This window comes from Penicillium antarcticum, assembly GCF_028974205.1.
Source record: "Penicillium antarcticum strain IBT 31339 chromosome Unknown utg000001l_segment0_segment0, whole genome shotgun sequence".
Classification (NCBI taxonomy): Eukaryota; Fungi; Ascomycota; class Eurotiomycetes; order Eurotiales; family Aspergillaceae; genus Penicillium; species Penicillium antarcticum.
In genome coordinates this window covers 1,901,574-1,913,861 of record NW_026695299.1, presented here as the reverse complement: position 1 = coordinate 1,913,861, position 12,288 = coordinate 1,901,574, and the positions used below count along the sequence as shown (strand labels likewise).

The window sequence follows — 12,288 nt, the reverse complement described above, 5'->3', positions numbered from 1 at the left end:
GTGTGACCCGCGTCCCAGATTCAATGGCACCAAAAAGGGACTCACGGCGGAAGAGAAGATTCTAGCAGGTGGAACAGAGGCAGAGCCAAGTAATGCTCTCCAACAATTGGCGCTCGCGGCATGCCAAAGCTCCTCGTCACAGGGACACTCTATCGTAAGGACTTCTGCTAGGCTGATTGAAGCCGGTAGGTACAACAGACATGGAAAGGTACAATCAAGACCGTAAATTGCCCACATGAGCCTTTTTCTGGATTCTTTTGTTATCCATCTTTGCCATTGGCCATCGAGACTATTCCCAAATCTCTTGAGGTCTTTCCTCGCTGAGATAATTTCAGTGTTTTGAATTTGGCGGCAATATGTCACCACCGAACCCCGTAGGCTTTCAGATAGTTCAAACAGTCGCTTATTACCGCACCACAAGCCTGCATAGCAGATTAGTGCTAGTGCATAGACAAACATAGGGTCTCTCATGAATTTGTTATTCATTTCGAGGGCAATCTGGGAGCTTAATCTTGCCATGTCAACGAGAACAATTGAAAAGCGGCAGGTATGTCGTTCGCGGCTGTATATAGCTCCGATAGCAATCATGGTGGCAAGAAGTGGGTCAGGCAAATCATCACAAGATTTCAAAGATGGGCGATGTATGACAGGCATCTGATGTTCAAAGCGTGTGAAGAACAATCCTATGAAGATATTTGTAGTCTGCAACTCTGGGAAATGGAGTGAGTGAAAGCTGAACCCTCTTCTTGCTGGTTCCAAAAGAAATGCGATCAGTCTTTCATAACGCTGTTGAGAGATATCAAAGGATGGATCATGGTCTCGTCTCAACGGATGGTTTTTGAGAAGTTCAATTGGTTTAGCTGCGGTGATAGCTTGGGATCCAGGATCCCATCTATATGGCCATTTGTCTTCTTCAGAGGCTTCATTTGGAGGGGAAGTTGGTCGGCACATTCGATCTCCTCTTTCAACAAAGGTATTAGAGCTCTGGTCATGACGGTCGATTGTTGCTTGATCTTTGTCGATGTCCATCGCCAAAATTGGTGCGGCGTTGAACGGCGGCATCGACCCCGACTCCAGCAGTACTGACATGATATCGTCGTCGAAACACATATCCTCGAATAAACATGGTTCTTGCATCCAGCGAATTAGATCGTGGTCAAAATTATTCTGGGACGATTGCTCTGCCCAATGAAGGGGTTGCCCAGTCTTAGGTTGAACCTCAAGTTGCGGACTATGATCTATTTCCATGTTTAATGGATGCATAGGGGTCCAATCATTCTCAACCAGATGCTGTACATTGTTCTGCGGGAATGACTGAGCAGCCAGAGAGCCCAGACTGCTCGATTCAGCAACATAGTGTGTTTCAGCCGACCGAATGTGACGTAGCACATCGGCAGTATGCGTCGAGGCCAGCCCATGTTCTTGTGGCGATGCAGTCTGTGCCAGAGGCTTCAAAGTCGCGCTAGGCGCCCGTTTTGTTTTATGAATCTCCTCATGACGCTGACGCACATCACTCCTCGTGAACTCTTTGCCACACACGGGACACCGGTGTAACTTTTGTTGTTTGTCTATAGCACAAGCTAATCAGCATGTAACAGTAGACTGTGGGTCAGATACTCACGGATCCGAGCATGGCGAGAAAGATTTTCCCGCCGAGAAAACTCTTTTGGGCATAATGCGCACCGGAAGCGCGTTGATTCTGGGGTTGTGGTAGACATGGGGAAGTGGACAGTGGACAGTGGACACAGGGCGACTTAAAGAGTATGAAAATGTGGGGAAATCATCTGAGACGCTAGAGGCAAATGCAAGCTCTCAAGTGAAGTTAGCGAGTTAACGTTAAGTGAGTCAAGCCAGTCAAGCCCCGTTTCTGCCGATTTCTGATCCCCGTGGGGTTCGGCCTAAACCATACCGGTCGGAATATCCGAGGTCAGAGTAACAACCCCGGATTGTCTATATGAGCCACAACAGAGCTGAACATCTTGTTCTTTTTTATTTTAATTTGCGAATGAAAGCCGAAATGGGATCTCCTGCTTGGACACAAACGCCACCGTGGATCTGGCTACCCACACATAGTGAGGATGAGAGTCAACCCGGTCGGTATTTCCTGTTTCGCAAAAGCTTCCAGTGGACTCGACCGTATGGGCTTCGCGAGTTCCTTGTTCATGTCTCTGCCGATAGTCGATATCGGCTTTTTGTGAATGAGCAACGTGTCAGTTTGGGCCCTTGCAAGAGTTACCCAGAACGTTGGTATTATGAGACGGTTGATATTTTACCCTATCTCACAGAAGGGGAAAATGTCATTAGTGCACGCGTCTTGCGGTACTCCTGTGTAAATACTGGTTCTTCGTCGATAGTAAGTACCGAGTTACCTGGTCTTATGGTGTATGGCGAAATCGGAGTCAGTATCCTGTGTTCCTGCTCAATATGTATTTGCAGATCAGTAACAATTTTAACAGGGACTTTCGGTGTCTACGGATGCTTCGTGGAAGTGTCTGCAAGAGATGACTCGTCAAATTATTCCGCATTCAGAATGGAACTTTCTCCTGGGCCCACCGTTCATGTCGAACAATGAGAGAGTAACAGAATCCCGAACGCTTTCTGGCTGGAAGCAACCAGCCTTTGACGACAGTACCTGGGAGCACGCAACCTTCCAGTTTCGTCCTGTCAAAATGCTTCCAATACAGCGACCATGGAAGTTGACCGAACGGCCTATTCCCGCTCTCCCTGAGATTTCTGGAACCTTTGATGGAGTTGTGAAATGCGTTGGTCCAACCACCCATGACCAATGGAATGGTTTCATCAAAGGAGAACAGGAACTGATTATCCCTGCTGGAGAGACTGTCATTGTCGACATTGAATGTACATCTTTGACTACGGCATTCGTCAACCTTCAATGTGGCGAGGGACTTGGATCAATAATCACATTTCTTTACTCTGAATGCTACGAGAAAGATCTCGGGATTGAAATCGCTCCTTTCCCAATGCCAAGAACCAAGCTCCTCAGGTCAGATTCTACCGGCAGGCTATATGGAGTGAAAGATAGCTATACAGTGGCCGACGGCCAAGCAGAACAAACATTCGAACCATTCTGGTTCCGAGCATTCCGATATGTGCAACTACACATCAAGACATCATCCCAACCTCTCAAGCTCAAGAGCTTTTCTCTACGCGAGACATCATACCCGCTGGATATCACCACTGAAATCCAGGCCGGACCAGAAATAAACAAGATCTGGGATGTCAGCCTACGGACTCTCCAGAACTGCCGACATGAAACATATGAAGACTGCCCATTCTATGAGCAAAATCAATTTGCATCTGATTCTCGACTCCAAATGCTGTTCACATACCAACTATCATCAGACGATCGCCTCGCCAGAAAAACGCTAGAAGAATTTCACGCCAGCCAGTGCTCAGATGGGTTGATCAAAGCTCAATTTCCGGCTGGATTCAACAGTAAACAAATCCCCCAATTCTCATTATACTGGGTTGCCATGGTATGGGATCACATGCAATATTTCGCGGACAAAGCGGTTGTGCGGCGGTATTTGAGCACCATTGATGGAATCCTCCACCATTTCGATGAGCGCATCAATAAACTAGGTCTGGTCGGTCGGTTTGAAGAGGATACATGGCCTTTCATCGATTGGGTAAATCAATGGTCTGTCCCGGGCAAGATCTTCCAATCGTGCATGCCTCAAGCATACAACACTACCGGCGCAGCGACAGTCAATAGTCTTCTATATATCGTGGCGCTGATGCAAGCCGCCGATCTATGCAAATTTATGGGACGAAAGGATACAGCCTCTGAATATTCCATCCGAGCACAGGCCCTCCGCGAAGCGGTAAATACGCATTGCTTCGCAGACGGCTTCTACCTAGACGGCCCATCAACAAAAGAATACAGCCAGCACAGCCAAGTATTCGCCGTCCTCTCGGAAACAATAACCGGCACAGTAGCTCGAGACCTAATGGTCCGAACAATGTACGATTCCGCACTGGTACAGTGCTCCAGCGCACTACAATTCTACGTGTTCCGCGCAGTGGAAAAAGTCGGCCTGTACACTCAGATGTTCCCTGCTCTTCTAAAGCCATGGAGACGGATGCTGGCGGATGACCTAACGACATGGGCTGAGTTCGAGGAGAATCCTCGGAGCGACTGTCACGGGTGGAGTGCATGTCCAGTCAACGAAATCGTTACCCAATTGTATGGTGTCAAGCCGTCCAAGCCGGGTTTCTCGCGTCTCCGCATTGAGCCACAGATGGATCTTATGCCGACGGGCGAAGGGACATTTGCGACTCCTGCGGGGGAAATTAAGTTGAAGTGGGTGGAAGATGGGAATCTGGAGGTGGAGATTTCAAAAGATATTGAGGCCGAGGTTGTGTTTAGGGGGTCTGTTTATATTGTGAAATTTGTGGCTGGGAAGACGGTCAATTTCCTCAAGGAGACGGAGTCTATGGTTATAATTTGAATGTCATGTTTTTTCGGAGTATGAAATGTTTCTCCGAGTTGCTGTTAACTAATGCTCCACTTTTTTACGAGATTAGCTTTATGGTTAGGTTTTGTGCATACAATCCGAAATGCCGTGGTTATTTCTTTTCATTTGATGTTTTATTGTTTCAATTGCTTTTGTTGTGCTTGTCTCAAATCATCAAGCGAGTATGACCCGGTTTATTTTCGTGACGCTTCCCAGCGTTCTCGGAGCAAAGATCTGAAAAAGCATTCGGTGTGCGTCTGCCCGAGTGGAGCAGAAATTAAGCTCATCGAGTACCAACGTTGCTGTTAAGTAACAGTTGGGGTCACTTGGAGTCATTCGACATCTTCGTTGGAACATTGCTTTTTTTTCTTACGAATAAATTCCTGGAGGATTCCGCAAATCCACGGATTTTACATAACTTTTTGGCAATTTGGCAGTGGAGTATGGGGAAATTGTGCTTTCTAGTTCTGTAGTTATATTCTAGGCTTCTCACCATTGCGAACCTCCATAATTATAATCACCCCCAGCATCAACACCATAGCTGCGCAACATATCAAAATGGTCCACAACATCCACATCGCCGTCTTGGACGTCGACATCCCAGCCCGCCGTCTCTACGAGGCACGAGGACTCTGCAGCGCCCACTTTCGCACAATTCTCCGCGAGACGGCCTCACGCTTGAACGAGACCTTCTTCGCCGATAAAGACCAACTCGAAGTTAAAATCACACCATACGATATCCGCGGCGGCCACTACCCGGACCTCTATAAGCTACGCGGCGATGCCAACCAATTCCAAATCCCAGTGGCATCGCCCATCGATGCCGTCCTGATCACAGGCGGCTCACCGGGTGTATACGAATTGGACCACTCACCCTGGATGCAAACATTAGAAAAGTTTGTGAAAACCGTGTACAACGACTACCCCCAAGTACGAATCTTGGGCACCTGCTTCGGCCACCAGATGATTTCGCACGCGCTCGTGCGCAACTCAGAAGATAGCGTGCGCGACGTCTGGGTCGAGAAGTGCCCCCTCGGCCGCGAAGTCGGAATTTATACCGTTCAATTAGAGAAGGCTTTCCTCAACTCATTCCCTGCGGCACTGGGTCAGCTGCCGGAAGGCAAGTTGCGGATCCAGATGTTCCACGGGGATCGTGTTATGGCTGTTGAGAAGGGGACTCATGTTTCGCTGGTCGAGTCGCCGCCTGTTTCGCTGCCTGCGCCTTGGGTTAATATTGGCAGTACGCCTATCTGCCCTATTCAGGGTCTTTACCACCCTGGCAGGGTTCTCTCTGTGCAGGGTCATTATGAGATGGATGCTTTTGGTATGACTAAGATGTGTCTTGAGTCTGCGCCTGTCATGGGGTGGAAGGAGTCGAAGCTTGCGCTTTTCTTGGAGCAGGTTGGGGACGATCTTAAGGAGGGGGGTCAGGATGATTCCAAGGCTTTTGCTTCTGCTGTTGTTTGTTTCTTGGCTGGTGTTGAGCAATGATGTGTGGATGTTATAATAAAAAATAAAAGTTCTTCTTGGTTATTCCTTTCCCTAACTATGCTCCTGATGACTTTGGGTGACAGGAGTGAATACGAAGGACTCAATGAGAGAATTCAATTAGTAATTATATACAACAATGGACATAAGTCTTTTCACAACCCCACGTCTATGTGACCTGAATAGCTCACCCAAGGCACTTGGAAATGGGCAAAAACAGGGCGAAAAAAAAGAAAACAAGGCTAAGCAAGGGCGCAGACCATGCATGAATTAGCATAACTCGTTTGTAGAATCTTTCAAAAAAAATCTTGTCCAATAATTCATTGAAAAAGGCCCGAATGGGATTGCCAGTAACGGCAACATAATTGATAACCGCCGGCATCCGTAAGATCGAGCTAACCTTTCAGCCTACAAGTAAACCACTCCGACTCCGCTAATATCGTTGTTGCGATCAAAAGAGGAGGCAGCAATCTCCGATTGATAATGTTCGAGTACAACCGTAAATAGTTATATCCGCAAGATGAATAAAACATGGCGATGCAAGATGGAAATTAGAGTCAAATGACTGGGCTCCATATCCATGCGTACTGAATAAGTTTACGGGAGCTGAAGGAGGTGTGGTAAAGCGCGTCGAACTTGCGTATAAGTAGTGTGGTAGTAGCGTAGAATTTGAGGGGGCTGACTAGCCGTGCGTACGTGCGTCTGGTCATCGCCGTTCTCTTTCCATAAAAGGCATATCGTAGATCCGGACCGTGCTCAGGAATTATGTTAGAAGAGTGTGGAGGTATAACTGAAGTTATCTGATTTCGAAAACGACTGTAAGAAAACCAATTTTGACCAGAAAAGGAAGAACGGTAAGTTGCTATTTGAGGGCCTAAGCTGGAGACAGGCTGCTTGAAGTGGATTTCTAGCTTCTCGTGCCGAATCAGATGGAGTGTTACCACATACAAGCAATCGGCATTGATAATGTGAGTGGATCATGAATCAAATGTGTGGGACTCGCGGACACCAGAGTCAATATTTTGACCAACCAATTTACCCTTGAAATTATTCCATTCGCTGTAAAGACTATTCACGGATTCGGTCTTCATCCACATGCGTCCAGTTCAGTTGAATTTCCAAATCAGGAACAAGCTTGCGAACAAACACACCCACCTTATCAACATCAGCACCAAGCCATTCCTGAACCCCATAATTCCTCATCCAAAGTATACAAACCGGACTGGCCATCCGGAACAAATTACATGAGCCTCTTCGCATCCAGGTATGGCTCCCAAGGCTGCTGACCATGAGCAAAGGCGGACCGAATCCCAGCAGCCTCTAAAGAAACCTGCTGAGTTGAAGGAGGGCAATTTTGAAACTTGTTTAGACGCAAGAGCATTGCACACAGACCACGATAGGATAGACCACATGTCAGCTCGGGGAATGATGATGGTTGTTCCCAGTGGTACATATATACGCGATCCCTCCACAAGACTGAGTCGTGCAAGGCTTCCGAAATACCCACTTGTGAGTAAATGAAGATTGTGTTGCCCATGAGAAGCCTGAATAATTTGCGGAAGCTTCTGTCGGATTAAGGTTCGCGGGTGAAGCCGAAGTGAGTGTACAGTTCCTTTGCAATCTGGGATGCGAGTGCATTATCGACGAGCTCATTGAATCGTTCTTGGTGTAAGCGTTTGAGAAGACCATCGAGGATGATCGCTTCGATGTTGGTGTCTCCCTGGATGATTTCTTTGCATCTTGTATTGGCCACATTATCCTTGTATGTCCAGCCTTCTTTCAGTAGTTTTCCATCAATGAAAGGCCCAATTGCCGCAGCTAATCAACGTAACAAAGTAGCAACTGAAGAGATGAAATGATTAAAACATCTATGGGAGGAGTTTCGGATAAACGAATGTTGCACAATTTGCGGGGCTGACGCAGGCCATAACTTTGAACTTGCTGCTATAACTTACTTGTACTTGCTCTTGATATTGAGGCTCCACTGATTTGCACCCCACAGCAGCTTATCTTTAGGTGAATCTTCATAAAATATGAATAAACGCCGAAATGGATAAGATCACATGCCGATAGGATTTGTATTCAGCTTGTAACGTGAGATATATTAAGAAGGTTCACCCGCAGTTCGTGCTGTTCTAATTGGAACCTTTGCAGAAGGCTCAAGCGCATCCCAGCTAACGAAATATCCGGAATGAAGCCAATTGGTTTCAATGATAACTAAAACAGTGTCTAGACCCAAGCAAAGTGGGATAGATGAGTAGCTTGGTTTGGATGAAAAGAGCCAAGCTATTTGCTTTGGCCGGGAGGGAGCTACCGATCCGTCGAATTATGAGACCCTTATTGGAAAATCACCGCAATCCTTTCTTGAGTCCCAAGGACAGGATTTGGCTAAAGGCCACTAGCGTGTGACGGCCATTTTAGGCTCGTTCAGGGTTTCACATGAGGTCGCCGGAAAATGGAATTTTGCGGAGATTCGGCAAACGACCAAAAATCACCGCCACTTGCAACAAAAGATTGTCGTCTTGATCACGCTGCCTTTCTTTAATTTCAATATCAATGAATAATCTGAAATGATAGAGAGCCATTCTTTCCACATCCGAACCCTCGTCTTTAGGTGCTGTTAGCCACGTCACGAAAGCTATCTGAAAGAACCGAGATGGATTCACGTCAATATCCACAAGGTATGTACCATAGTGTGGTTTCATATCGGTGCTTGAATTAATCTATCATCTAGACAATTCAGATGAGCCTCAGGCAGCTCATATTGCCGAGTCATTCGCTGCACCCGAAGGCAACGAGATTTTGTTCGCCCTTTTTTCTTCGGTATGTCACACAGGGTCTTATGCCGCAAATCAAAATATCGCCAGCGGTGAGATAGGTCCAGATTCTCCGTTTTCTACATCTGCGCTCTCACATGTGGTCACGAGGTCATCGGAGGCGGATTGTTCAACCGCAAACCATGAGCGCTTCCCCCTTGAGGCCAATGAACAGCTTCATGCTTCTCAGCTGTCAGGTCCACTTCTGGGTCATGAGCCTTCACTATATCCAGCCTTTCCGTTACCCATCGCTCCAGTGTCCGATGGAAACAATGGCAAGGAAATTGGAAGCCCGAGACCAAGATCAAATCCACAGTGGCCGACCAGCCAATATGTTCCACAACCAGATCAACAGCGGCATGCGCTTCTACGTCGCAGAAGCAGGTATCACATCCGGGAAACTGACAGAGGAGCAAGTCCCGTGTTCATACCGCCAAACGCAAACCCAGCCCATCCACTGGAACGCTGGAAGGAATCGCCACCCGAAGGTGAAGCTGCCAGTTTATCAGCAATTCGAAACGCACTTCAGAATCCATCCATTTATTCAACTGGGTATAAGGAACAGCAAGACCATGACAGTTGGTATAGCACATCCAATCCAGGCGTCGCCGAGCAATTTCGAAATTGTCGCGCCACCACCTCTCGACCTGCTTCAATAACGAGCGCAGAAACTGCTGCCAGCGCCTCATCCAGGAGATCTGATAAGTCTGGTGTCTCTAGCAGCAGTCGATCTCAACATCAATCAACGGCTGGAGTCAAAAGGCACAAGGCAAGAGAGGGCAAAAAGAAGCGCACGACTTCAGCCCCGGCTCCTCGGATCTTTTGTTGCACATTTTGTTGCGACAAATTCAAAAGCAAATACGACTGGATGCGACATGAGAAATCCCTGCACCTGAATCTAGAGACATGGATTTGTGCACCACATGGAGGATGCATGATACTTCAATCGACTGGTCGCGTCCACTGTGCCTATTGCAACCAGCTCGATCCCTCGGCCGATCACCTCGAGCAACATGACTACTCGGCTTGCAAGCGTCAAAATCGTATATTCAAACGAAAGGACCACCTTATACAGCATCTGCGTCTTGCCCACCGCTTGGAAACAATGCCGTTGATCGATGATTGGAAACGCGTTATTACTGACTTTCCTTCTCGTTGTGGTTTTTGTAGCGGCCGAATGTCTACTTGGAATGAACGAGCCGACCATTTGACATTCCACTTCCGGGAAGGTCGCAATATGGCCCACTGGAAAGGGGATCACGAGTTCCCCCCGGAGATCGCGGCTCAAGTTACCCATAGCGTACCGCCATACCTTTTGGACTTTGAAGCTCGATCTTTCGTGCCTTTCTCTGCCACTAATCGAGCTGTGACGGATCACCTTTCTCAAATGATGACCCGCGCCACATTCTCTGAGGCTGAGGATAGTCAGCATGTCTCCCCCGAGGTTGCTGAGGTTGATCCTGAGCTTGTTCAGGAACCAGGATCCCAATTAGATTCCTATACCGAGGTGCTTACTCGTCACTTGAGCCACTATGCACAGCAGAATATGAGGCTTGGTGTCATTCCTTCCGATGAGATGTTTCAGCTGGAAGCAAGACGTCTTCTTTTCGATTCCGAGGATTCGTGGAACCAGACTATGGCGGATAACCCCGAGTGGCTGGCAAAATTCCGAAACTCCCGATACAATGATAGCCTGCCTCATACTCCGGATGAGTTTGTGAACGACTTCCTCCTTGATCATTGAGCCTTTGAGTCATAACATGGAATCATATGAGAAGGGAATTCAGAACCACGAAAGTGTTATATCCACTTTTTATGTACATATCATATTCTCATTATGATCGGATATTAGCTCAAAAAAGCATTCCGACAAGGCAAGGATCTAAGCCAATATACTTCGCCGTCTTGCATACTCATCATGTACCCGTCCCTGACAAGGCAGTCAACGACACAGGAATTTCGAAATGTTTGTTGACTGCCGTGATATGGTCGTTTGGCGTTGGCTCCCATGGCGAGTTGAGAATATTAACAGTCGCTCGTTCGGCAACTAAGTCTGTCTGCGGTTCTGATAGTGTATGTGAGTATAGGATCTACCATCACAACATTCACGAATATATTTACCTTCTGTCGAGGGCTGAGAAACCAACCTCGGCTGACCCTGCCTGTCTTTCTCCCTCTCTTCCCCCTTCCCTCGCATATCCCATCTTCGTTTTGACCGAGGTGGTATAGATTCCTTGACCGGCTTCTCGGCACCCGAAAACTTTCCCCTTGATGCGATACCAGCTCCCCATCGCAATCTGATCTCGTATCCCTCACACGTAATGCCCCGCACACTGCATCTTTGACAAGAGGGGCGTACTTCATCGCATTGAACCCGCTTCTTCTTACAAGTCCAACATCCCTTGAAGGAGCGATGCCGAGGGTGAGGGGTATCTTTATGCTTTTCGATCGGAGACATAGTTAAGATAGCTTAAAAAAAGGTAAATCAAAGAGAAAGGGAGAGACAGAAAAGATCGTGAATTCCTACATCTTCATATATGGTCATACTATGGGTGGTCTGAGCATCTCTGATTGGCCGAACAAAGATCTCAGGCCTAACGCGCTCTAATCCGATCTAGGGAGTACTTGCCGGCCAACTCGCTCAAAATCAAGCAGACATTCGGTGCGCAAATTCCCTCGCATTCAAGACAAGTCCAAATTCACAACGGCGTGAGGTTGTTCTTATGGTTGATCACCAAGACTGCACTCCGACTTAACCCCTTTCGGGCAGGTACACGCAGGCAAACAAGCATGCGCTTCAGGCCGCTCACCTTCCGGCAACATTGTTCTGCTCGCCAGTTTATACTGCGAGTTTGAAATCGATGGAAAGTCAATTATCAATGTGAATCCGGGGTCGACATTGCCATTCCGATCGGGGGAGATTGCGCCGTTTGTACCCGGTGCATTTGGACCTGGGGGTGAAGTCGCCACTCGTGACAAAAGCCGGTTCCGATGGCTATCTGTCAAGATCGAGTTCACCGGGAAATATTCTTGTTGGGCACCGACTGAGCAGATCTCCAGGTACCATTGATATTATCTATAGCTTTTGCCGTCAAGCTCTCCGCATCTACCTTCCAGAGAGGGAATCTTCAGCCTTCGCATGGCCAATGTGGAGTCTCCAGCAGAAAACTGGAGCAACCGCGACATTTCCGTGTCGCTAATCTCGTAAATGCTTCCAAATTCGGGACATCGCAGGTGGATCCGGTCTCGGTGAGTGTTCAGGGTACGTGCGATTCTGTTTGGCCACAAATGCCGATGCCCATGGGGTATCCCCAGACAAACGTCAGAACCCCCGGTTCTTGAAACTGGGGGTGCGGGCCTTCGGTTTGCTACAACTGCTTTTGGAATCCTCAATTCTGGTTCCAATATATCGCCTTGAAAAAGGACAATATACAACTCAAACCACGCTGTCGAGTGCTTCAACAGCAGTATCTCGCCAACTCTTCATCATTGGGAAATGACCCCAG

The 12,288-nt window shown here is 47.7% G+C and overlaps 4 protein-coding genes across 4 annotated transcripts; 3 read left to right on the top strand and 1 right to left on the bottom strand.

Annotated features, from left to right (window-relative positions):
* Positions 1-406: 406 nt before the first annotated feature.
* On the bottom strand, positions 407-1,633 carry N7508_000704 (uncharacterized protein; the record flags this gene model as incomplete). The annotated part of the gene is made up of 3 exons (XM_058458789.1): positions 407-422; positions 458-1,554; positions 1,622-1,633. The coding sequence occupies 3 exons, from the start codon at positions 1,631-1,633 to the stop codon at positions 407-409; spliced, it is 1,125 nt and encodes a 374-aa protein (XP_058325011.1).
* Positions 1,634-2,017: 384 nt separating this feature from the next.
* N7508_000703 (uncharacterized protein) lies at positions 2,018-4,472 on the top strand (the record flags this gene model as incomplete). Its single annotated transcript, XM_058458788.1, has 2 exons — positions 2,018-2,353; positions 2,457-4,472. The coding sequence occupies 2 exons, from the start codon at positions 2,018-2,020 to the stop codon at positions 4,470-4,472; spliced, it is 2,352 nt and encodes a 783-aa protein (XP_058325010.1).
* A 564-nt stretch (positions 4,473-5,036) lies between these two features.
* On the top strand, positions 5,037-5,969 carry N7508_000702 (type 1 glutamine amidotransferase; the record flags this gene model as incomplete). Its single annotated transcript, XM_058458787.1, has 1 exon — positions 5,037-5,969. One exon carries the CDS (start codon positions 5,037-5,039, stop codon positions 5,967-5,969), a length of 933 nt encoding a protein of 310 aa, XP_058325009.1.
* A 2,956-nt stretch (positions 5,970-8,925) lies between these two features.
* N7508_000701 (uncharacterized protein) lies at positions 8,926-10,526 on the top strand (the record flags this gene model as incomplete). The annotated part of the gene is made up of 2 exons (XM_058458786.1): positions 8,926-9,166; positions 9,196-10,526. The coding sequence occupies 2 exons, from the start codon at positions 8,926-8,928 to the stop codon at positions 10,524-10,526; spliced, it is 1,572 nt and encodes a 523-aa protein (XP_058325008.1).
* Positions 10,527-12,288: the final 1,762 nt, after the last annotated feature.